We start from the raw sequence: 14,914 nt of genomic DNA, 5'->3' as shown, positions 1-14,914 counted from the left end.
GTCAGCTAGCACTGTGACTAGGCGCTTTGAGGAAACAGCCGAAGGCATTGAGGCACAATTGTTGGAGAGGATTAATACATCACCGTGGTATGTACTCCAGGTTGACGAATCTACAGATATCGACAACAAGGCACTACTACTTGTTTATGTGCGATATCTATATCAGGAGGATGTGCATGAGGATTTGTTATGTGCACTATCTTTGCCAACCAACACCACAGGAGCAGAACTGTTCAAGTCACTGGATGGTTATATATCAGAAAAACTGAAATGGTCCTTTTGTGTCAGCATATGCACAGACGGAGCTGCTGCCATGACCGGACGACTGTCTGGTTTAACTGCTCGGATTAAGGAGGTTGCACCTGAGAGTGAATCTACGCATTGTCTCATTCACAGGGAAATGCTGGCAAGCCGAAAAATGTCACCGGAATTTAACAGCATATTGATGGATGTCGTTAAAATTATTAACCACATCAAAGCACATGCACTTAACTCGCGCCTGTTTGAGCAGCTTTGTGAGGAGATGGACGCAGAGTACAGATGCCTTCTCTTATACACAGAAATAAGATGGTTATCCAGAGGAAAATCGCTAACCAAAGTATTTGAATTACGAGAGCCATTGCAAAGATTTCTCTCAGAAAAGAAGTCACCGCTGGCAGCACATTTCAGTGACAAGGTATGGGTCGCAAAACTGGCTTACCTGTGTGACACATTCAGCCTGCTCAATGAACTCAATCTGGGCCTTCAGGGGAAAATGACAACTGTTTTCAAGTTGTCAGACAAAGTAGCTGCATTTAAAGCCAAACTGGAGTTGTGGGGACGGCGCGTGAACAGAGGCATTTTGGACATGTTTCAGACAGCAGGGATTGTAGGCGAGACTGAGCTTGAACATTCATTCTGCCAGTTGGTGCACGATCACCTGTCTTTGCTTTAAAAAGAGTTTAAGCGCTACTTCCCAACCACAAAAGACCCACGAACTGGTAAGGAATGGACCCACGACCCATTTGCCAACAAATCAGGCGAATCTAGCATGTCTATGCAAGAAGAAGAACAACTGCTGTAGATTGCAAATGACGGTGGCATTAAAACTACGTTCAAGACAACAACTCTGCCGATGTTCTGGATTAAAGTCATGGCGGAATACCCTGAGATTGCCACCACAGCACTTAAATCCCTATTGCCATTTCCGACAACCTGTGTGAAGCGGGGTTTTCTGCAGTGACAGCAACCAAAACAAAACAATGGAATAAACTGGACATAAGCAACACACTTCGGGTGTCATTGTCTCCTATTACCCCCAGATGGAACCGTCTCGTTGCAAAGAAACAAGCTCAGGGTTCTCATTGATTTGGCATTCTAGTGAGTTAAATAAAATAAATCACTTTATATTCATTTTTTGGTGTAGCTGTATTTTATTTTGAAGGCATGTTTAAATACAATTAAATTAAAATTATTAAATCAAAACAAGCGGGCCACGGAAAAATTATCAAACATTTACCGGTCCGCGGCGATAAAAAGGTTGGGGAGCACTGTGCTAGAGGATGTTCACCTTCCTAGGTTTCATAATTAGGATTTTTAGGAAGAAGGCTTCTGGTATAACTCCTTTGCTTGACACCACAGAATTAACTTTATTTTAAGAAAAGCATTGTTTAACGTTTGGATAAGATATAAGGATTTATTGGAAAATAAAACCCCAAGGTGGCTGTCACCGATGGAAGCGAAAGCTCAGAAAAATCTCAATATGGAGGTTAAATGGCTGAAATATTGGGAAATTTTGGAACAAGATGGAGATAGACTAAAACTGCAGAGTTTTGAGAAACTAAAGAACAAAGTGCGAGACTGGCTTCATTATTATCAGATAATGGAGGCATACAATTTGGACAAGAAAATTGGCTTCCAGGTGGAAAAATCAAAATTAGAAACAGAACTGTTAGAACCCAAAACTAAGACTTTGTCAAGGATGTATAACTTGCTGTTGAAATGGAATACTCAGGACAAAACGGTGAAATCCGTTATGATTAAATGGGCACAAGATATTGGACACAATATTATGTTTGCTGACTGGGAACAGTTATGGACCACAGGTATGAAGTTTACGGCATGCAATGCCCTAAGAGAGAATATTATGAAAATGATATACAGGTGGTACATGACCCCAGTCAAGCTAGCAAAAATCTACCATTTGCCCGATAATAAATGTTGGAAATGTAAAGAAACTGAAGGAACATTCTTTCACCTTTGGTGGACGTGCCCAAGGATTAAGGCTTTCTGGGAGACGATATATAATGAATTGAAAAAGGTATTTAAATATACCTTCTTGAAGAAACCAGAGGCCTTTCTCCTGGGCATAGTTGACCAATCAGTGTTAAAGAAGGATAGAACTTTCTTTATGTATGCTACAACAGCAGCAAGAATACTTATTGCAAAGTATTGGAAGACACAAGATTTACGCACTCTGGAAGAATGGCAGATGAAGGTGATGGACTACATGGAATTGGCAGAAATGACTGGCAGGATCCGAGACCAGGGAGAAGAGTCAGTGGAAGAAGACTGGAAGAAATTTAAAGACTATTTACAGAGACATTGTAAAATTAATGAATGTTAGAATGATGTTGGATTGAAATTAAGTGGTTTCTAGCTGAAATGGTATAAAAGAATATGAAAAAATTGTTTTTTATAAGTACAAATTTAAGGTTATATTTAAGATTAAAGATCTGGGTAGAATAAAGAGGGAAAGAAACTGCTGAGCTAATAAATTGAACTGGAATACAAAAAAGGGAGGTATGAGGAGGTCCGAGAACCAAGTAAATGAAAAATAATGTGATTTATTGTTTTTAACTATTTTTATTTTGTATTTTTTCTTTTTCTATTTTGTAATGTAAAAATCTTAATAAAAATTTTATTTAAAAAAACAGAATTAACTTTATTTTAAGGATAAAAATTATGACTTATGTGCTTCCCCCATTTGAACAGAAATGAAGTTCCTTGGTCTTGTATTAAAGAGCATGTAGCAGTGTTGGTATTCTCCGATAACTCAATACTCTATAGGTGTGGGAGAGGAGACCTTGAAATTTAAGATTCAGGTAGGTAGCTGTGTTGGTCTGACGCAGTCGAAATAAAAAAATTAAAATATTGTGCAGTAGCACCTTAGAGACCAACTAAGTTTGTTCTGGGTATAAGCTTTCATGTGCATGCATGAAGAAAGCTTATACCCAGAACAAACTTAGTTGGTCTCTAAGGTGCTACTGGACAATCTTGAAATTTGTGATAGTCTGTTTTGGTCAAAAATAGAATCTAGGGGCAGAATTTATCATATTTAAACCTACCAGGTATACATTTCCAAATTATCTGCCTGGCTTGCTCAGTATTTATTCCTACATATTTCCCCACTTTATTGTGCTAAATTACCGTAGTACAAACATTTTTACAGTAGTAGAAATCTCAAGAATCTTTAGAGGAGTCAACAAAGTTGGCCACGTTTGGCAGAAGCAGAAAAACATCTGATGGCTAGGGAAGCAGAAATCCTAACAGACATTTCAGGTACATCTTTTGAACAGCCTGTCTCCTGTTTGTCAGAGCGGATTACCGCCCTTTATCTAATGACACTAGAGATAACGGCAAGGACCTTGGAGCTAGATAAAACAGAAAGAGGGAGCTAGTAAGAAAAGAAAGGCAAAACAGAATATGATCAAGTGAAATGTCCTAAGTCCAGTCCATAAGAAATTGGACATTAGAGCTGCATTTATTTCTATGTGTTTCCCCCACTTCCCCCTCTTTATCTTCCTAACTTATTACAAACATTAAAAAATGGCAAATTAGCATCTAATTAAAACACCACGGTGCAAACACACACATTTTATCTGCATTTCAGACCACCTGCCTGTTTCCTATGGGCAGAATCCAAGGCTGTGCTCACTTTTCTCTCCTTCCCATTGCAGTCCCGAGTGGCCTCAAAATCTGCATTTAAGAGCCCAACCCTCCAGAGCACATTTTGAGGGTGCATGGAAGGCTTCAGAGGACGGTGAAGTCCCTCTGCACATGTGGAAGCCTGTTCTGCGCATACAGACAACACTAGATACAACTCTATGTATCCACACCATTAAATGCCACAAATTATGATCAGATGAAAATTATTCCAGTTTATTAACACTGGAAGCAAAATGTTAACGAATTCCATTGCTGTAAAACAATTCTTCACAGTCCTGAGATAATTCAAAAGTGACTGCCTAGAGATATCCTGATGTGACCTTCGCTGCTGCAGTTCTAGACTTCAGATATTAAATGTTTCAGTGGCTTTAAATAAATGATTGCAAAGCTGCTTCCCCTCTACCTCAAAGTGCTTGGAATATTAAATGCCTAATTCTGCTACTTCAGTGCTAAGTCCTAAAGCTTCAATACTAATTGTTCGGGTGGGATTCAGGTGATAGCTGTAAAACTCAAGGGAATAGAAATACAAAGAAAAGAAGCAATTTGTTCTCAACCACCCTTTTAAGAAGCATCTGTAGCATTTGTGATTATATCCATTAATCCCTGTGATGTAAAGAAATATATTACAGATAAGGGGGTGGGAATCCCATCTGCCAGCAGTGTTCTAAATCTATTTTAGACTTAAGTTTGGAATCAAATCAGTGTTACACTAGTGTTGCAACAATGAATATAACTGATTGGACCCTTTCTGGAAACAGGAAGATCATTATATTGCTGTAAATATCCCCCTAAAGAACACACTAAAGTCTGGTTAAAGCAAGGGAAAGAAACCTTTCTGATGTTTTTAAAGAATTACATGCCTTGAACGGGCTGCATGCAAGTTATTTCCCTGACACCACAATCCAATGAATATGTATCTCAGAAGTTCCACAAAGTTTTATGCCGCTTACTCCCAAGTAAGCATGCCAGGAATTGGAAGGAAAAATAGAGGAAAACGAGACATAAGGGATGCAACTTGTGCATTAAGCACTGGATCTGCCAAGAGTTTTTGTCAGGCTCCAACACCTTGCTCTCCTAACCACCCGGCAGCATCTTTGGCAAGAGTTGCACACTAATTTATGTTATCCCGAAGTGTCATCCCGATTGCATTACAAGCTCCACCAGCTGACACTGTACCGCATTAGATGACTAGGGGGATGAATGCAACTCTATCTGGCTCTATAAAGTCTCAGCCTCAGGGCCTGTTCTTCAGTCTGAGCAACTTGTCTCCTTGTAAGCAGATCCGGTCAGGCTGACCTCCTACTCACCAACTGCCCTTCCTGGAACTTTTGTCCGCCTGAGACCATGATGCTTTTCTTTGGCTCCCTGCCTTGCAAACAATTTGTTCTTTCTTCTTTTGGGGGTTCTGATACTGGTTCCGCTTCAGATGCTGAGCATTAACTTTAGATATACAGTGGTACCTGGGTTACAGATGCTTCAGGTTACAGACACTTCAGGTTACAGACTCTGCTAACCCAGAAATAGTACCTCGGGTTAAGAACTTTGCTTCAGGATGAGAACAGAAATCACGCGGTGGCAGCGGGAGGCCCCATTAGCTAAAGTGGTACCTCAGGTTAACAACAGTTTCAGGTTAAGAATGGACCTCCAGAATGAATTAAGTTCTTAACCCAAGGTACCACTGTACAGTGGTACGTCTGGATGCGAACGGGATCCGTTCCGGAGCCCGGTTCGCATCATGAGCAGAACGCAAGCCGTGTCTGAATGTCCCGCGATTCACCGCATCTGCGCATGCACGTGACATCATTCTGAGCGTCTGCGCATGCGGCGAAACCCAGAAGTAACCTGTTCCATTACTTCCGGGTCGCCGCGGGACACAACCCGAAAAGATTTAACCCGAAGCGATTTTAACCCGTGGTATGACTGTACATGGTAAACAAAGCTACTGAGGAGCCAGTTGAAAAACTGCATGGGCTATTTATACAAATTATTGACCCCAATCTTCCCTTTGTTTATAAATTGCTCTCACTGTGCCTTTTCCGTGCACCAGATATTATATTGGGCCCAATCACACTCTGATTTCTAGCAGAAGATGCATCAAACCAATGCTACTTCTAATTATCTCCCCAAAGCCCGTCTTCATTTACAATAAACTCTTTCATCTGAGAGATTCCTCTGACAAGGGAACATTTTTGCAAGCTATATTAGTACATCTAAAGCAGTGAAATAGAAAATTCCTTTATAACTGTCACTCTCTCCCCACACTAATTCTCACTCAAAAGGCAGGCAGAAAGCAGCTTTTGGATGTCCTGATATTAGGATGGCAAGGCACTTACTATTTCAAAAAGATATTTTTCAGACATTACTACAACAGTCTTATCAAGTGAAGACAGCAGCTCACAGGCTGATTTCAATAAGAATATGTGAGTCCAGGGGGCAAGATGGCAACTGGAAGTGTTGGGAAGACGTGGTTTATTCAACTTTTTTTTAAAAAAATTGCAAATACTTAATGTAACACTTTTCAGTCCAAAGACTTTTAGAGTGCCTCAGCAGATGTCTAAAACAACAGCAGTCATAAAAACTCTAAAACCAGGACAGCTGGGACTACAGAATGTAAGCCTAAAAAGAAAAAAACGTAGTCTAAAATGCATGAGCACATAAGGTCTTCACCTGGCGCTGAAAGAACATCTAAGCTGGCACCAGGCAAGCTGCCTTGGGGAGAACATCCCAAAGCCAGGGCACAATAGCAGCCAATGCCCTACCTCTAATAATAATGGGGCTCATAAATTTACACCGGAAAGTAGGGATGGCCAATCATTTTTGGGCCAATGGCTGCAATTACCTTTGGCCAACCACTTGGGGCGGGTCACCCCCCCAAAAAAAACCCAACGCCATCCTCAGTGATCTATGCAGATGAGAAGGGAGAAGATTGGAATCTCCACTGTAGTGCTGGGAAGAGAGGTTTAAACTCATCCTGCCAGCCTAGTATTCTGGTGCAGATGCAAATCATTCCTTCCCTGCTCATCCAATTTGTCTGATGAGCAGGGACAGGGTGATTTGAACCTCCAATGAAGTGCTTCTCCCAGCCCAGCACCATAACTCCTTTTTTCTTTTGCCATTGCCAGAATCAGTGTGGTTGGAAGGACAGCACACAGAAGAAACTACTTGACAGGCTATGTCAGGCCTTCAGAATAGGGGCTTCCTGCAGTACAGCAAAACTGAAGAGGGATATGAGAATAAGTAACATCAACAATATGTTCTGACAAGTAGTTACTGAAGCTGGACATTCCAGATATACTTCATTGCAATTAGTGAGCAAACAAGTATGAAAAGGAGAAATACTGTTTTCGGATTGACCATGTTAAAAATAAATAACACCTGATAACATTCAAAAATCATGTTGCAATTATGGCTCTTTGCTGCAGGCATAAAACTAATCATTCCCTCAGTGACCAAGACCAGGACTTTTGAGCATCAATAACAATAATAAACCAACTGCCAGCCTATGGGAAGAGAGAAAATCAAGGCTCTCTAGTGCCGTGTCCTAGCAAAGAACTCCTCTGGACTCAACCACAATTAAGCTGGGAATCCTTAGGGGCCTACTTCCAAGTAATATATCTAGGAAACAAGTGCAGCATCAACTTTGATGTTCAACTGAAGTCTGTCGCATCCAAGGCTTTTAAAGGGAGTGCTGCATGTTCCAGTAACAATGACAGAAGATGGAAGTTTTGCAGTTACTCTTTTAGCATGGGATGGGGTTTAAATAAGCATTGTCATATCTTCTATCTGCAAATTAATCTAGGCACACTTTGAAAATGAACAGAAGGTATATCAACAGAAACAAATAAACTTGAACAATCAAAGGCATTTGCAGACACAGTTGAGAACAAAATATGTCTATCCCATCTTTGGAAAACAGATCACAACATATCACAAAATCAGTTCTGTAGGTTTTACAAATGTGCTCAATGAATTCACTTAGTGTACATTTTCATTACAAGAGAGCAACAAAACACACTCTGGAGTCTTAACACATCAGACCATTTGGGCAGATTAATGTTTTTAAAAGGCAGAATCAGAAACCTTTCTTTTAATTAGAGATGTGCAAATGCATCACGTGTATTAATGCAACTACAAGTTTTAGACTAGACCTAGAGCTGTTGACACAGAATTTCTATCCTATTGACCTTCCAGACCACAACCAAGCATAAGGTATGGTGTGATCAATCACAGCATAGAACTACCAGTATATAAACCCTGGACAGGGAGACCATAACTCAGACAGACAAGGTGCAGGTCTGGGGTTGTACAGAGAGAGTTCCACCTCATTAGCAACAGCAGTGATGAGGCTACTCCTAGCTGTTCCTCTGTAAGAATATCAACCTATTTGCTCCAGGCATGGCTGCTGTATCCTTTGTTCCTACCATGGAACAGAGTGCCATCATGGACACTGCAGCTGATATTTAGCTACATTTCAAGCAATGGCCCAAGGTACAAGAGTCCTGGTGGGCTGACTTGTTGAAAACCCTAAACATGTGTACTTCTTCTTCAGAATCGCCTTCATTTTGCAGGCTGTTCAATAAAGGCTTTGACTTTACCACATTTGTTGCTATGGTGTGGTAGATGGGGATCCCTTTCTCACACTCTAGAAGGCTATGGCTTCATTTGGCTTTGGAATGACACTGTAAGGTGGGGAGATGGTGTCAATATGCTTGATGGGCTCAGGACAGTGGTCCCATCTCACTACTCATTCAGGTTCCCTGGACTGAGACGGAGGCAGGATTTTCAAGGTACACAAGTGCATAGCTGTTGCCACCAGGATGTTAGAGGAAGGGATGCTGAAGGGGAAAAGGGCCAAATCTGAGTGGCTACATGGCAACATGACACCTTCATGTTGCCTATGTGATCCTGAAATGAGACTGCCATAGAAGGAAGCTATTTTGTTTTTAAAAATGGTGCTAAAGCTGCAAACCAGAGACAGCAAACAGCACACGTAAAAGGTAAACAAAAACATATGTTGTCGAACATTTCACTGAAAACTCTGTTTTGCCCCTCAAACATCACAGAGAGAAATACGGCAAAGTGCTATTTAAAAATCTATGTGGAGGAGTGGAAATAACTTTAAAGCTCTTATAATACAACACATTGGCTTGCCCTCTTACATTTGACTTTTCTTCTTTGGTTTCTTCTTCTGTGCTTGCTTGCTATTGCCTCAGTGTGTGTTACATAAATTCTTTGATGCAACAAGTGTGGCTTTTCCAAGTTACATAATGCCTTGTGAAATGCACTGCATGGAGAACGGTAAAAACCTCACTCGCATTCTTGCTGCTAGGAAGCAGACTTTCAGTGTGAGCAAGAGAGTAGAGGAGTGTCATAGCCAACGATATGGTGCAAACAATTAGCACAGCATACCTGGCAGCCAGGATCAAGGTCCATCTTTCTTCTGAGAAATTTCTCCACATGTCCAATTGTTGCCTCTCCTGAAACCCGTACAAACTTCTTTTCCAGTGGCTGGAAGGAGGAAACAGATTTCATACTGTAAGGCTGTTCAGTAATGAAGGGGGCAATTCTAATCAGGTTCTTTAACAAGGACTTTATCGTTGTTGTTGTTGTTGTTGTTGTTGTTATTATTATTAGATGAAACCAGTAAGTCATTTTCACAAATTTCCCCCTTAAACAGCTTTTTTCAGCAGTAAGACGATGTTGTTCAGCTGCAACCCACAGTTCCACTATTTTTCCTCTTCCACCCACAATCTCACTGCATATGTATCTTGTGTATTTACCGTATTTTTCGCTCCATAACACGCACCCGACCATAACACGCACGTAGTTTTTAGAGGAGGAAAATCTGTAGGCATGCCACCCATAGGCATTCCCTCCATTACACGCACAGACATTTCCCCTTACTTTCTATGAGGAAAAAAGTGAGTGTTATGGTGCAAAAAATACGGTAGTTCTTCTTCCCATAAGCTAAAGGAGGCATAGATGGTTCTCCCTGTTCCATGTTATCCTCACCACAATGCTGTGAGTTAGGCTAGGCTGAGAGCTAGCAATAGGTTCAAGGGTCCCAGTGAGCTTCATGGCTGAGTGGCAATTAGAAGCTGGATTGTCTCAGTCTGAGGTGGTAATCACTACACCACATTGGCTCTCAAATACATATATGTACCATTTTATTTATTTCTTTACAAATTTCTACCCTTCACAGATAGCTCACAGACATAATTAAAAACATGGTGTTCTGGGCATTGTTTAATCACTAGCCCATTTCTATAGAATACAGTCTAGCTGTTCACTCTTTAAAACAGGAGCAACTGAACAGTAAGTCTTCAGATGTTGTTTGACTGGAGCATCTAAAAGGCTACAGGCTGGCTGGCCACCATGCTTCAGAGGCAGTCATAATGTCCAGTGCGCCTGGTCCCTCAAACTAAAATATTACATCCCTGCCTTTGCAACATTCCTTTATCTTTATAAATTACAGATTTGCAAAAAAGCAGTATATACTCCAGGACAGAATCATTGGCTTTCTCAATGCAACATTTAGTTTTACTTATGCACGTCGTAACAATGAAGCAAAGGAAGATAAATTTAAGCAGTATTTGTACCTTAAATTTCCCAGACAGATCATTAGCTCTGAAAGAAAAAGAGAATTAACATAATAAATATGTCTGAGCTACATCTGGATTTGCAGGCTCAAACTGCTAAATCAATACAATGCCATTAGTTACAGAGTTTTTCTGTGATATATGTGTGTGTAATTTATATGCTCTTCAGGTCCTTGGATTATGCTTGGAAGCTTAGAACATTACCAGTTATCATCATTATCATAATCTCCTGTTAAAAGCAGGCAGCAGCCACTCACCACAAGTTGTAGCAATTAGACAGGCTTCAAAAGTAGTGAAAGGAAAAACTGCAGTAGTTGATTCAAGTAGTTCCTAAGGCATGCACCACAGGGGTAAGTTTCCTATCTTCAAGGAAGGGGAAACATTTTCTGAATCAAATGCAACCCATAAGAAAAAACTATCATCACAGAAGTTCCTTAAACTGGATTCAGGAACAACCCTAATTAACAGACCTGCTTAGAGAGTGTGGATGACCCTACCAGGAAGAGCCAAGGTCACCTCATTTAAGTCAGGCAGGTTGTTAATCACCACCATTTCAATTCCATCTGCACTCCATAGTTAGTCCTCATTCAGTCTGGTTCAGCATTTAGATACTGCTTTACACTTGCTACTGCTGCTCTGCTGAGAACGCATATTGGTGTAATTAGAATACTGATAACACCATTCCTCAAGTCTGAGATTATTTCACCACATATTTCATATATGTTTAGATCAGCGCACTTTGAGAATTGGTCTCAAGAGAAGACAATGGCCCAGTTCAGACAAACATATATAGGCTTCATAGGCACAAATATGCAGTTTAATATCCTGGCTTGCTTTGATCCAGGTAGGCACAAGCTTCCTGGTTCAGGAGCAACTGGAAACTATTGAACTAGGCCAGTGTATTTAAAATATAAATGCATATTTTTAAAAGCTTCAATGACAAACTGCTTTCTTTATACTGACACAGAAACAAATAGAATTACAGCCACTGTATTACCTTTATATTGAAGAATTCTGTATTAGGAAAAACAGTGAGGTTGACTTTAGTAGAACTAACCATGTAATTTAAGTCTACTTTTAGACATCAGTCTAAAAGTGTGCAAGACTGGGTGCTGAGCAGAACAATCATATGCACAATCAGCTGTCAAATTGTATTTCAGAGGATTGACTGCTTTTCCTTCAGATACATGGAGACAAATTCACTTGCAGACAATAATTTTATCTTTCAAAAAACTGTAAGTCAACCTTTTATCTTCATGAATGTCTAAAAGGTTAACAAAGACAGATGGAAAAACCATGTTATTTCCAAAGCAGAAGATATCACAGTTTTTCCATTCCCAGGATTGGGGTGTCTGATACCCTTTTACTACCATAGGAAGGACTGGACCATTTCAAGATATAAATTGAATGATATGGAAGAGGTAATAAACAAAATTGCTCCCAGAAAATGACAAAATGTAAAACAAAACGAAACGTGTAACAGATATACATATACTACTACGACAACAACTATTGGTAATTACATTTGTAAACAACCCTTCATCCGTAGATCTCAGGGCAGTTCACAACATTAAAAGTTGCTCATTAAAAGTACTGTTAACTGGCACACACACCATTACAAACAGCAATTCTGAACCAGGGTGATGCTGGATTAAGGCCCATTGAGACCCACGATCAGCACTGATGCTCCCTGAGCCAGTCACCATCTCTCAGCCTAACCTACCTCAGAGGATTGTTGTAAGAATAAAATGGGGGAGGGGCTTAAAGAGAACCACCTATAGTATTCAAAATGATTTTTCACTTATTGGAAATTCTTTTGATAAGTGCTTAAACTAAGGTTGCAATAGTTCATAGCATTACAAGTGTCTCATTTTAAAAAGGGGGGAAAGTACAGATCACCATTCTTTTAGACGACAATATCCAATGTGACACCCTCAAGAAGTTTGAGTCTACAACCAATCTCTACCATTGACCAGGCAACTTTGTTGGATGCAAAATGGATATGTTAAATTAGAGAAAAACTATTACTGCACATGTCCAGAAACACATTGGCTTGTCTTTTAGCAATAATCACTTCAGTGTTTGCCAGTTGTCACTGCCACCTAGTGGTTAAAAACAGGCAAAGAAGGTTAGGCACCCCAAGTTACAGAACGCTTGGTCGGGCATGGTTTGATAAAATAGAACTGTCTTTACACATACTGTACACGTCATCAGAAAAGGTATAATGAGGGTTCTACATGTGCCTACTATAGAAAATTGCAGTCTGTTTCTGTAAGAACTGAACTTTTATTCAATAAATCAATCTGTAGAGATAAGAAAACCTTTCAGAACAGTGCAGAAATTCAAGATGAATCTACATCCATGGGGAAAGGAGAGATGGTTTTTGTAAGCCAAGAGTTCTACAAATAGAATTGCTAATCTGAATGTCTGCCATTAGCTCTCGATCTAATTACTGAAACAAAAAAAGCTAATGTTGCAACTGAATGCCAAGGCCAACATATCCTTTTACGTCCATGTCTTTAAAACACTACTTGTAAGTTAAAACTCAACCTACTAAAAGTCTGCTTTTACTTACCCAATGAACTCGAGGAGTAGTGACATGTCAAGCTCTGGAGGGATACGGAAAACCGAGCCTACAACTTTACGGGGCCTCCCCCTGGCTATAGCAATTGGCTGTGGAACAGCTAGGATAGTAGAAGAAAAACAAAACTAGAAAGCAAAGAATATATTTCAAACCTATAACAGGATACATGATGAAATAACAAGTTGCACAGACTCGTATCTTAGTTCAGAAATGCACCACCTACTTGCTATTGGGGCTATTTAAATGTTTTTACTAACTCAAGAGGGACAACACTGTTTTTTCTGTGATTAATGTAGCATTTTGTTACAATTTTTTAACCCACATTTTCTTTCAACCCACTGGCCTGGTTCACATGACATGATAAGCCAAACCATGCTTACATGGATTACAATTATTACATGAGCTGCTGGAGAAAGGAGCTTGCAACCACTTTGTTCCTTCCCAATCTTTTTTACTTCTGTGCTATGCTGAGCTAAGCCAAGGTTTGGCTTAGCATGTCATCCAAACTGGGCCTTGTGTTTTAGATCTTATCTTACTAAACCACAAGCTATAGCCAAGAGCCTATAGTTAACATAACGCAAGTAGCTGTCACAAGGAAGATGGAGCAAGCTTGTTTTCTTCTGCTCTGGAGGCTAGGACATGAACCAATGGATTCAAGTTACTAGAAAGGAGATTCCGACTAAACATCAGGAAGAACTTTCTGCCAGTAAGACCTGTTCGACAGTGGAACAGTCTTTCTTGGAACTCTCCTTCCTTGGAGGATTTTAAACAGAGGTTGGCTGGCCATCCACCTGTCATGGATGCTTTAGTTGAGGGGACTTCCGGGTTGGGGGGACTTCCGGGTTGGCGCCATTGTTTAATGGCGGATTCCCTCCGAGCTCCGGAGGGAATCGGCTCCGTAGCGTCTGGGTCTGGCCGCTGCGGCGAAGCGGGGACCCTTAAAATCACAGGCGCGGATGCCTGTGAACACAGAGACTCGGCGGGCACCATTTGCGCCCCCCCAATCCGCGCCGGAGCCTTTTTAAAGGCTTCGGAGCGGAGGCAGGGTGAGGCGTGGTGCTGAGAGTACTCCCTCGCCTACGGAGTGAAGCCGCAAGCCATAGACAGAGAGCGCCAACTTCTTCCAAGACCGACTGGACTCTAAAATATAAACCCGTGAGTAATACGGAGATTGGAACGTTAAAAAACTTAATTCTGGATTTGGAACGAGCGGGAAGGGGCTAAAAAGGAAGTCACCCCCCCCCTCTTTGTAAACAATTTAAAGCAAAGGACTGGGCAACTAAGGTCGAGAGAACCTGTTTTTTTAGTGAAAAGATCTTGATTTCACGGTTTTGACACTATAAGGATTTACTGGAGGATAAAAAGAATTTGGGGACTGAAATTTCACCCCCCCTGAGACCCGGGAACGTCCTAAGAGAAAGTCTGTTGCATGGAAGATTTTGACAGCTGTCAAGAGAGCTGCGAGTCAGCTAGTTGCCAGCTGGAAAAAGAGAACATTGTTTCTGCTGTTTTTGTTGTTTTATTTGAAAATAACGAGGGCTGATACAAATTAACTGGACTTTTGGTTTTGAGCTGAAAGGAATATTAAGGAACTAAAATCCCCCTAGAGGGGTAATAGGGATACTACATTACAAAAATGGCTGGAGTACGTAAATTTCAAGCAGAACTGGATAGAACACTCGCTCTCTTGGGAAACTTGAAAGATGAATACAATGTTATGTCTACAAAGATATCACTACTACACTGGACAGTGAACAACAGTTTTGAGCCTGATAAGGACTTGAAACAGGAAGCCTACTTAACT

The 14,914-nt window shown here is 40.7% G+C and overlaps 1 protein-coding gene and 1 long non-coding RNA gene across 4 annotated transcripts in view; both read right to left on the bottom strand.

Annotated features, from left to right (window-relative positions):
- The window catches only part of LOC128414279 (uncharacterized), a 137,558-nt gene that overhangs the window by 27,012 nt on the left and 95,632 nt on the right, over positions 1-14,914 (bottom strand). The gene's annotated exons all lie outside the window — the stretch shown is intronic.
- PCGF6 (polycomb group ring finger 6) overlaps positions 1-14,914 on the bottom strand; it is a 34,053-nt gene that overhangs the window by 11,857 nt on the left and 7,282 nt on the right. For all 3 annotated transcript variants that reach the window (XR_008330627.1, XR_008330628.1, XM_053389318.1), the window contains exons 6-8: positions 13,102-13,210; positions 10,527-10,554; positions 9,337-9,435 (exon numbers count right to left, since the gene is read on the bottom strand). Coding sequence is in view for 1 of the 3 variants with exons in the window: in XM_053389318.1 (XP_053245293.1) it covers positions 9,337-9,435; positions 10,527-10,554; positions 13,102-13,210 (236 nt within the window). In the remaining 2 variants the exon portion in view is untranslated. The remainder of the gene's footprint in view (positions 1-9,336; positions 9,436-10,526; positions 10,555-13,101; positions 13,211-14,914) is intronic.

This window comes from Podarcis raffonei, chromosome 5 (genome assembly GCF_027172205.1).
Source record: "Podarcis raffonei isolate rPodRaf1 chromosome 5, rPodRaf1.pri, whole genome shotgun sequence".
Classification (NCBI taxonomy): Eukaryota; Metazoa; Chordata; class Lepidosauria; order Squamata; family Lacertidae; genus Podarcis; species Podarcis raffonei.
Note: the sequence above shows the minus strand (reverse complement) of the source record. Positions and strands in the feature narration are given on the sequence as shown.